We start from the raw sequence: 11,660 nt of genomic DNA, 5'->3' as shown, positions 1-11,660 counted from the left end.
ACGAACAACAGCACAAATTGCTGCTTCTAACGTATGCATAGTTTTTATAGATAAGGATAAGAATCAGATGACTTCAGGATTGTTTGGCATCAAGAAATATTTTCTGTTTTTATTTTTTATTTTCCCTTTTAATTACAAAACTGTTACCTTTTCATTTTGTTTCTTGTTTTTTTAGTATTTGTGCAGAAAACATTTGAAAATAACTTGCTTTTGTTTCACTCTTTCTTGTACAAATCTGAGAAATCAAGAAACATAAAAATAAGGGGACAATTTTGTAATTAGAAGTGAAATTAGAAAATGAAAATAGAAAACATTTCTAAAAACCAAATAGTGTTTTAATTTTCTTTTCCACGTAACTTATTGAGAATAATGGTTACAATGAGAAAGAATTAATAATTATTATGCTATAGAACTTCCAAAACAAGAGTGAAAATTCGCAAAGAAATGTCTATCACATCAAATGTTATGGAGTGGATAGCATTGTCTCCAATATTTATCTAAAATATCTTCCAGACAAATTTTGCATGTTTCTCTGAACAGTGGATTTGCATGTTTCTCAACTGACCAGTGAGTGGATTTGGGAAAACTTACTGGGTCATTAGAAACAATTCTTGCTAAAGCACAAGGAGAGGTAGTGAACTGGTATAAGATATTAAAAAGAGAGAAAAATAAGTTAAATTAATTTGAACTAAGTGCAAACAACGTGTGTTAATGTCCCACATTCTTCTAGTCACTTAAATGGGAATTGAGCTAGATTAATAGTATCTAGTGGGACCAAACATCTACATGTGCAGAGTGACAGATAGCGAGCCTTGGCTCACTAGATCGATGGGGTCAGTTCGGGCAACAGGTTAGGCTCTATCTAAAGTTAATATTCAAACAAGAGTCCTGATAGTTAATTTAAAAAAACCGAGTCCTAATAACGGTTCTCAAACAATACTAAGTCAATAAATAAAAAAATTAAGCAGTATAAATATATTAGAAAACACAGAAAAATTGTATTAGTAACAATTTTATTTCATATTTAACCAATGTCTTAAATAAATTATTTTTCATCTTAAATAAATTCATCATTAGATGAAGGTTTAAGTAATAATTACTTTGCAAGGTCAAATACATATATTTTAACATTAGGAATTAGAAAGTAGAGGACAATTATGGGGAACTAGAAAACATGGCCTCTTCACTTAACAATAAGGAGCAGCTGCCCCTGTACATGAATAAGAATTTGTACAGAAAATTCAAGGTAACATGCCACATGTAGAAACTGCTGGAGATGCTGAAAACTTAATAAGAAGGAAAATCTATATATATATATATATATGCCAGATACAAAGGTGACCCAACATAGAACCCCTTCAGTGCCTTTCACATTTTACTAGTAAAAGAAAGAAATTTGGTATGACGCCCCTGGGCAAAAACTTTGCCAGTCTTTTTCTTTCTGAACTCCACACTGATAACAGCAACAGCCTTCCCCACACGCAGAACCCTGGCCTCAATCTCTATCTCCTCCTAACATAACATTGGAAATATCTTGCATTAAACACAAAATCCAATATCATAAATCATTAAAAGAATCTGCAACATTCTACTGATAACAGGTGTAATTAATCATTTAATTTGTAATTAGTTAGTTGATTAGCTGGTGGTTGCTAGTTAGTTTTTCCCTCCTTTTTCGGTGGTTAGTTCTTCAGCTCATAGCATTTAGTTTTTCAATGTCTTTCTCATCTATAAAAGACACTAGTCTTTGTTCATGTTCTAAGAGAATGAATGAGAAAATCTTTTCTGTAAATTGTTGGCTGATTGTTAATTCAATGCATGAAAAATTCTACAGTTCATCTTCCTTCTTGACTCTGTCCTTTGACATGGTATCCGAGCCCCTTTTTCTACGGGGGCTCTGCTGCTCCTCTCTGAGTTTGGTATCATTCAAACTTTCTCTCTCTTTCATTCTCTTGTTTTCTCTCTCAATCGCTTTTGATCTCAATTCTCTTTTGATATTTGTTGCTTGATTGACCTTGATGGCAGCGTCAACCATTGATCTTGGAAACCCCTATTATTTGCATCCAAACAAGAACCAGGAAATTCGATTGTATCAGTCAAATTAAATGGCTCGAATTATCATCCTTGGTCACGTGCTATGATGATGGCTTTGAAATCCAAGAACAAACTTCACTTTGTGAATGAAGAATTGCCTAAGCCAGAAATTGGTGATCCAATTTTTTCAGCAAAATCATTGCAATACTATGGTTTTGTCATGGCTCACACAATCTTTGGAGCCGTCAATTGCGCAGTGTGTTCTATGGTTGGAGCTTGCTTCAGAATTTCAGAATGACCTAAAAGAAAGGTATTACTACCAAGGAGATTTTTCAGAATTTCGTTACAGAAAGAAATTTATTCATTGAAACAAGGAATTTCATCAATTACTGCATATTTTACTCAGCTGAAGAGTCTATGACAAGAGTTTGAGAATTTTTGACCTATTCCCAAATGCAGTTGTGAGGTCAAGTGCTCATGCAATTTGATTTCCCCAAGCAAGAAATATGGTGAAGGAGATTATCTTATAAGGTTCTTGAAAGGTTTCAATGACCAATACTCAGGAGTTAGATCCCAAATAATGATCATGGACCCTCTACCATCGATCAATAGAGTTTTCTGGCAAGAAAGATAGTTTGGATTGGTGTTGGAGGAATCACAAGCCCTTGCATCCTTCAACAATGCTGGAAGAAGTTTTGCGGGTAGAGGTGGCAGAGGCCAGCAATACTATCCTGCAGGAAGAGGCAAGGGAGGTAGAACCTACAAGCAGTGCTCACACCGTGGGAGGAGTGGTCACAAAGTGGACACGTCACAAAAAACATGGGTATCCACCCAATATGAAGAAGGAATATGTTGTGAATAATTGTATTGGTCAAGAAGAAGATGAGAACTTTGATAAAAAGAAAAGCATCACTTCTCAAAAGGAGATTGGAGAGTGTTCTAGTTCGAGTTTTACTCCAAAACAGCATCAAGCCTTGTTAGCATTACTTCAGCTATCAAATAGTCATGGAAATCATGGAATTAATCAATTCATAAGTGTATCAAATAATCAAAAACCCTCAAGTATGTTTACAACCTGTATATTCCTTTCATAAAAGTTCCTGGGTCACAGACATAGGTGCCACAAACCAGGTGTGCAATTCATTAAGCTTTTTTCATTGTCATAAACTTATCAAGCCAATTCACATAAAACTGCCAAATGGCAGCAATGTCTAAACTAGTTTCAGTGGAACTATTTTTTTCCTCAGAATCCTTTTACTTGACAAATGTCTTATACATCCCTAGCTTCACGTTGAATATAATTTCAGTATCAAAATTAACCAAAACCCTTTCTTGCAAGTTACTCTTTTCTGATGTAGTTTGTCCGATTCAGGATTACAATACATAGAAGATGATTGGTGCAGCTGAGTTGAAATCAGACTTATATGCAATGAATGTTTCCCCTTTACAACATGGTGAATATCATCATGTAAATAATTTTCACGCTAGTAAAATAATCTTTGGCATCTCAGGCTAGGGCACTTCTCTCATGAAAGAATGTGTATGATGCAAAAACATTTTCCCTTTTGTTGAAAATGTGAAAAATGTCCATGTCAAAACAAAAGAAGACATCCTTTAATGTTGATGAAATTGTGAATTCTGAAATTTTTGAACTCGTTCATATAGATATCATCCAAAGTCCCATTGCCACTCCTTCCATGCATGGACATAGATACTTCTCAGCTATAGTTGAACATAAAGCTAGATTCACTTGGATATACTCTATGAAACTGTTAAATATATGTAAATATATTATCTAAGAAAATAGTATCTGTTAAATATATTATTTAGGGAAATAATATCTATATAATTATAGTAATTAGGTAACCGTACATTGGTCTTTAATTTTGTAGCTATGATTACGATTCTCGTTATCAATATATATATATATATATATCCCGTGGTATAGTTGAAACACACGTAATTCCTCTTATGCCTTCTTGTTCTCTCTCATTAACATGGTATCAAGAGCTCACTCGCATACTTAATTGTGTTGTCTCCTCTACTAAAGATTCTGTTTTTCTCAAGGACTGAACGACGGGACAAATGATTGGCACCAGTTGTGAGTCACATGGACTTTATCAACTCCAACCCCTCACACATGCTGGTTCGACGGTGGATTCCTCTCTTCTTTTGCATGCTAGGTTGGGACATTTAAGTCTTTAAAAACTACAACTATTAGTGTCAAGCCTCTCTCAGTTATTTATATTTTCTTATGAGTCGTGTCAACTAGAAAATCATGTCTATAGTTCCTTTCTAAGTCGTGAAAATAAGCAAGCCACATTTTCTTTTAGTTTGATTCATTCTGATGTTTGGGATCTTCTATTTTAAATTTTAGGTATTTTGTTACTTTTATTGATGATTAATCTTGTTGTACATGATTATTTTTAATGAAAAATCATTTTGAATTATTTTCTATTTTTCAATTTTTTTTTAATGAAATTAGAGTTCAATTTAGTCTTCCAATTCGCACTTTGTGCAGTGACAATGCTAAGGAGTACTTGTCACATTCTTTTCAAAATTTCATGGCGTCTAATGGCATACTTCATCAAACTTCTTGTGCTCACACTCCTCAACAAAATGAGGTTGCTGAAAGGAAAAACAGACACCTTGTTAAAACTACTTGCACTCTACTCTTACATAGTTGAATCCTACATCGTTTTTGGGGAGATGCCATCTTAACAGCTTGTTAGCTTATCAATCAGTTGCCTTCTTCTGTTCTCCATAACCAGGTACCACACTATCTTGTTTCCTAAACAGCCTTTGCATTCTATGCCTCTCCGTGTGTTTGGATCCACATGCTTTGTACATAATCATAGTCTAATTAATGACAAACTCTCTCCTCATGCCCACAGATGTATTTTTCTTGGTTATAGCCATTCTCAAAAAGGTTACAAGTGTTACTTTTCAACTCTTAAACATTATTTTATATTTGCTAATGTTACTTTATTTGAGTATGTTCTCTTTTTTAGTTCTCCTACAGTGTTTGAGTTAGAACCAGAGTCTGTCATACATTCATCACTAGTTCCGGTTGTTTTTCACCCACTAGAGATCACACCTCTTATTGATGACCCTCTTCTACATTCGTTACAAGTGTACCATTGTCGGCCACCTTTGTCCACTGTTGACATACCATGTGACCCTCTGCCAGTTCCAACACATGTGCCTCCTCTGGCATTATCACTTGAACCTGATCTCCCTGTTGCACTTTGAAAAAGTATACGTTTCACTCGTAACCCTTCTCCTCATTATGCTACTTTATTATATCATCGTCTATCTTCTTCCCAATATATGTGTCTTTCTTCTTTTTCCTTTGTTTCTATTTGTAAGAATACAACATAAGCTCTCTCACATCCCACTTGGCGTCAAGCAATGTTTGATGAAATGTGTGCGCTTCACAGCAGTGGTACTTGGGACCTTGTTTCTCTTCCTTCAGGTAATTCTATTGTTGGTTGCAGGTGGATATACACTGTCAAAGTGGGTCCTGATGGTCAAATGAATCACCTTAAAGCTCGTCTTATGGCAAAAAGTTATACTCAGATCTTTGGCTTGGATTATGGTGAATGCATTCTTTCATGGCGACCTTGCTGAGAAAGTTTATATGGAGCAACCTCCTGGTTTTGTTGCTCAAGGGAGCCTACAAGATTAGTTTGTCGTCTTTGGAAATCCTTGTATGGTCTTAAATAGTCTCCAAGAGCTTGATTTGGTAGATTCAGCATCGTTGTCTAACAGTTTGGGATGATTCAAAGTGAAGTTAATCACTCAGTTTTTTATCATCACCACTCAGCCACAAGATGCATTTATTTGATTGTGTATGTGGAAGATATTATTATCATTGACAGTGACTATCATGGCATTACACAGTTGAAGAACCACTTATGTCACCATTTTCAAATAAAAGACCTTGAAAAATTTTGATATTTCTTGGGAATAGAGGTGGTACAATCCAAATATGGTATTGTAATTTCTCAAAGGAAGGAAGTATGCATTGAATATATTGGAGGAAACAGGTTTAATAGGGGCCAAATCTATAGATACACTCCTATGGATCCTAATTCTAAACTTCTACCAAATCAGGAAGAGCCTTTGTTGACCCATAATAGTATAGAAAATTGGTTGGTAAACTAAATTACCTCACAATTACTCGACCCGACATTTCTTTTGCTGTTAGTGTGGTAAGTCAATTCTTGAACGCCTCCTGTGAAGGACATTGGAATGCATTGATTTGCATCTTAAAGTATATCAAAGGTGCTCCAAGAAAAGGTCTCATGTACGAAGATAAGAGTCATGATAAGATTGTTAGATATTTTGATGCAAGTTACGTAGGCTCTCATGATAAGAGGTCCATCTCTGGCTATTGTGTTTTAATTGGAGGTAATCTAATTTTCTGGAAGAGTAAGAAGCAAAATATGTAAGCTCTCATGATAAGAGGTCCACATATAAACTTACATGGCTGAAACAACTACTTAAAGAATTGAGATTTGGAGAAGATACACAAATGACACTCATTTGTGATAACCAAACAGCCTTGCACATTGTCTCAAATCCAGTCTTTCATGAACAAACGAAACATATTGAGATTATTTGTCACTTCCTTTGTGAAAAGATCTTATCCGAAGCTATCACAAGTTTTGTCAATTCAAATGATCAACTAACAGATATATTCACAAAGTCTTTAAGGAGTTCCCGTATTCAGTACATATATGACAAACTTAGTGCATATGATTTATATGCTCCAACTTGAGACGGAGTGTTAAAGATATTATTTAAGAAAATAATATTTGTATAATTATAGTAATTTGGTAACGGTATATTTGTCCTTAATTTTGTAGCTATGATTATGATTTTCATTATCAATATAAATATACATTCCTTGGTGTAATTGAGACACACGGAATTCCTCTCATGCCTTCTTGTTTTCTCTTATCTTAACAGAAACATAAGTCTAAAACTGAAAACCTTGTGGCTGAATTTGTATCTTTAGTTGAAACACAATTCAATAAAAAGATTAGAATAATTAGGACAGATAATGGAGTTGAGTTTAATCTTGTAAATTTGTATGTTCTCAAGGGTATCATTCACCCAAAACAAGAAATCCTATGTAAAAAAACACTACAGCAAAATGGTTTAGTTGAAAGAAAACATCAACACATTGGTTGTCACTAGATCACTCCTTTTTCAATAAAGTTTACCAAAATAATTTTGGAACTATGCATGTACTCATGTTGTACATTTAATAAATAGAATACCATTACCATTACTTTTTAATCAATCTCCATATCAAGTCTTAAACAATGAATCACCTGACATATCACACCTAAAAGTCTTTGGATGTTTATGCTTCATTGACATATCACAAAAAAAAAAAAAATAGATAATAGAGCAAGAAGATGTGATTTCTTAAGTTTTAAATCTAGGATCAAAGGATATATATTGTATAATTTGAAAACTCATAAGAGTTTTCATATATAGACATGTCCAGTTTTATGAGCAAGTTTTCCCTAAACTTCAAAACAATATTCTTAATGATTTCCTTTCACTAGCACCACATCAAACAATCCCTCAAACACTTTCTCCCCTTAACAACTGCCATAGAAATTGAAACTCATCATAATCATAACAATCAAGAAAGGGAAACACAAGATCTCTATCCACCATTAAGACATTCTTGAAGAGGAAGAGACCTCCCAATTGCCTAAGGGACTATCATTGCACATTGGCGACCTCTAATGCATCTTCATCTTTAAATACTGATAGGTATCCTTTTTCTCATTACCTCTCTTGTAAATCTTTATCACCTTCACGTAAATACTACTCCTTAAACATCTCTTCCACAGATGAACCTCAGCAATACCAAGAGGCCATCCTACATGATTGCGAGAAAGATGTTATCCAGGATGAATTGCAGGCCTTGATTAAAAATCAGACTTGGACACTCACTACTCTTTCCGATGGGAAGAAACCTATTAGATGCAAATGGATCTTCAAAGTAAAGCACAAGGCCAATGGTTCCATTGGAAAAAAAAAAAAAAAAAAAAAACAAGTGGCAAAAGGGTACACTCAAACAACCGGCATTGATTTCTTGGACAACTTCAGTCCAATGGTGAAAATGACAACCATCAGAGTATTGTTGTCTCTTAAACACCAATGGCATCTGCATTAGCTTGATGTAAACATGGCTTTTATTCATGATGATCTTGCAGAAGAAGTATATATGGAGCCACTAGATGGATTACAGGTTTAAAATTCTAAGTTAGTGTGCAAACTTACCAAGTCCTTATATGGCATCAAGCAAGCTAGCATGCAATGGAATCTGAAACTTACTAAGATTCTTATGGACTCTGGATATATACAATCCAAGTCTTATTACGCATTGTTCACCAAGCATACCACTGTAGGTTTCGCTGTCATCCTGGCTTATGTGGATAATCTAGTTCTAGCAGGGAACGATCTATGAAATTCAGAATGTCAAACTCTTTCTAGACACAAAATTTGGAATTAAAGACCTTAGAAGCCTCAAGTTCTTCCTTATATTTAGAGGTTGCCAGATCTGCCAAAGGGATCTGCTTGTATCAGTGAAAATATGCCTTGGATATGCTCTAAGACACAGGACTTTTAGCTTCAAAGCCATGCTCCACTCCTATGGATAACACTTTAAAAATTCAGCATTATCCTGGACCTCCTTATCATGATGTTACATGCTATAGAAGGTTGCCAGGCAAATTAATTTACTTGACAAATTCCAGATCTGACACTAGCTTTGCTGTTAGCAAGCTAAGTTAATACTTTTCCAACCCACCAACTGTTCATTTCCATGTAGCCCTTAGGATACTGAAATATATAAAGGGTAATCCAGCAAAAGGACTTTTCTTCCCTACTAACTCGGATTTCAGCCTTACTTGCTTCACTAATTCAGATTGGGGTGCCTGTCCACACACTAGAAAATTAGTGACTAGTTTTTGTTTCTTCCTTGGATCATCTCTAATATCCTATAAGTCCAAGAAACAACCAACCATCTCCATATCCCCTTTGAGGCAAAATATAGAGCTATGGCTCTTGCCACTTGTGAAGCATATGGATCACTTACCTTTTCAAGAATTTTGGACTCACTCATTCCAAACCTGTCAACATGTTTTGTGATAACCAATCTGCACTTCATATAGCTACCAATCTTGTCTTCTGTGAGAGGACATAACACATTGAAATTGACTATCACTCATGATTAGGTATAAATTAGTTTCCTTCACTTGTTACCCATTTCCTCCAAAGATCAAATAGCAGACATTTTAACCAAAGCTTTTTCTCCTTCTCTCTTTAACAATTGTATTTCCAAGCTTGGAAGGTTGGGTATACAAATTCCAGCTTAAGGAGGGATGTTAACTGGTGTAATTAGTTAGTCAGTTAGTTGGTTAGCTAGTGGTTGCTAGTTAGTTAGTTTTTACCTCCTTTTTCAGTGGTTAGTTTTTCAACTAAGGCCTTCAATTTTTTCAGATTGTCATGAATTACGTCATGTCAAAACTTGAAAGGAGCGATATCGACAAAATCATTAGGCATTGTAATAGTTTAAAGAGAATGTCAACCAATAAAATCCTCCAACAACACGTTTGGATATGATGAACAAAATGTTAATGCCAAACACCACCATGTCCCTCCCCAATATTAAAAAAGGGGAAAAAAAAGTGTTTTTTATTTATTACGTAATAATATATCTTTCTCAAATCACAAGGACAAGAAAAGTTAAGGTGGCCAAGTCTAAAACATGAGCAAAATATTTGATTTAAAACTCTACATTTTAGCATCAAAATTCCAAAAAGTCAAAATCCATATCCTTTTTCTCTCATTTACTGAGTGTATGTAGGTAGTCAACTTACTAAGTGCTTATTTAATAAACTCTTATCACATAAGAGTTTATGACGTTAAAAAGAACTTATTTTGATAAGTTATGCAAAGAAACTTATTAAATAAGAAAAAAACCTAAAAAAATAATATATTATTTTCACAAGCTCTATCAAAAGTCTCTTAAATGAGCGTTTGAGAACACAAATTAATTAAGCATTTATCCATTTATATAAGGGCTTATGTAGTAAACTTGATCATAAAACTTCTTAGAATAAGTTGGAAAGAGCTATAATAAGTTATCCCGAAAAGCTTATTGAAATATCTAAAAGAGTTTACGGAAGTTATAAATTATTTGCACGAGTCAAAGTTCTTTTCAAGATACTATCAAAATTATTACTCGAAAATGGAAGATACCCAGCAGATTTCAGTTCAAAATCAGTGATTTGCAGTCAAAAAGGAACAAGAGCAAATATAGGGATGAAAATGAAACCAATTGTCCAAACCGACCCCATAGCGATCATTCATTTATCAATTAAAGAATGGAAATAAGATAGTGACGTACATCGGCGTAGGCAGCATCTAAGTAAGAAACATTAATCTCAACGGAAACCCCCGTATTGGCAGCTGAATATCCAACGGTGGGAATAGCAGCGGAACCCACCACGTCCACCAGCGCAGCGGTGGCACCACCATGTAACGAGTTCCCGGAATTCTATGCAAACAAATAAAATCCATAAAACATAAATAAATAAATAAATAAAAATAGAAGAAGAAGTGTACGAGTAAACGTGGAGGTATCTTCATGGAACAAACGACGCGCCCAGGCTCGATTCTATCGACCCGAAGGGAATTCATTATTAAGGGTTCTAGAAACCTCGGAGGCAATTGATCAACCATCGATGCTGTTTCTCCTCCTTTCTCCAGGTACTTCTTCACTGATTCCAAATCCATTTTCACTTCTCTCACTCACTCACTCACTCACCTCTTCATTTCATTCTTAGATAAATTGAACCGACCCCCTCTCTCAAATTTTCTTGTTTGCTTTTCGTGTTTGGAATTTTTCTTTTCTTCTCCACAAATTTATGATTCTTCTATTTTATTTCTTATTTTATTTTTTTAAAATAAGTTACTTATAAATTATATTTTATATTCTCTTTATTAATAATTTATCATTTTTTATATTTATTTATATAATTTAATTTGACATATACTTATTGTAACATATATTTATTTATTTTTAATTTTAAAAATCTTAATTTAATAATTTGAAATATTATTTAAATATATAAAAAATGAAAATTAGCCTTTAATAAAAATAAAAAAAGTTATAATATATTTTATACATGTTATTTATTGTTTTTATTAAAGTATTGTATATATTTTATTTATTAATTTGTGTAAATTTACAAGATGTTATATATTTATTATATTTTTATTATAATTAGTTAAATTTTAATATAAACTTTAATTTAAATTAATAAAAATTAAAGAACCTAAATATGAATAATAAATATTAAAATTAAACATGGATTAAAGTATATAAACTTAAAATATAATTATTTTTTAAAACTATATTAATTTTTTCTATTTTCTAAAATAAAACTTAAAAAAATATTAACTGCTTTTAAAAAAAGAATCATGAAAAGAAAACACTTTGTACACTTAGGTTATTGAAGATGGGTTATTCATGTAACTTAAACTTATCAATCACTAATAAACTTAAATAAGAGATGATGACTCATTTTCAT

The 11,660-nt window shown here is 33.5% G+C and overlaps 1 protein-coding gene across 1 annotated transcript; it reads right to left on the bottom strand.

Annotated features, from left to right (window-relative positions):
- Positions 1 to 1,143: 1,143 nt before the first annotated feature.
- LOC113852526 (acyl-coenzyme A thioesterase 13-like) lies at positions 1,144 to 10,982 on the bottom strand. The gene is made up of 3 exons (XM_027482828.1): positions 10,693 to 10,982; positions 10,475 to 10,624; positions 1,144 to 1,512 (listed from the first exon to the last, which is right to left on the bottom strand). Exons 1-3 carry the CDS (start codon positions 10,861 to 10,863, stop codon positions 1,369 to 1,371), a joined length of 465 nt encoding a protein of 154 aa, XP_027338629.1. The 5' UTR covers positions 10,864 to 10,982; the 3' UTR covers positions 1,144 to 1,368.
- Between the last annotated feature and the right edge of the window lie 678 nt (positions 10,983 to 11,660).

The sequence above is a fragment of the Abrus precatorius genome, unplaced genomic scaffold (assembly GCF_003935025.1).
Source record: "Abrus precatorius isolate BTA unplaced genomic scaffold, Abrus_2018 Scaffold10, whole genome shotgun sequence".
NCBI lineage: Eukaryota > Viridiplantae > Streptophyta > Magnoliopsida > Fabales > Fabaceae > Abrus > Abrus precatorius.
This window is presented reverse-complemented; position numbering and strand designations above follow the sequence as displayed.

Bases quoted from the DNA above. Each gene is read 5' to 3' on its own strand.
- LOC113852526 (XM_027482828.1), bottom strand. From the start codon at position 10,863: ATGGATTTGGAATCAGTGAAGAAGTACCTGGAGAAAGGAGGAGAAACA. The intron at 10,625-10,692 runs GTACACTTCTTC...TTGTTTGCATAG, and splicing joins AGATACCTCCACGTTTACTC to AATTCCGGGAACTCGTTACA. The intron at 1,513-10,474 runs GTACGTCACTAT...ATGTTATGTTAG, and splicing joins TAGATGCTGCCTACGCCGAT to GAGGAGATAGAGATTGAGGC.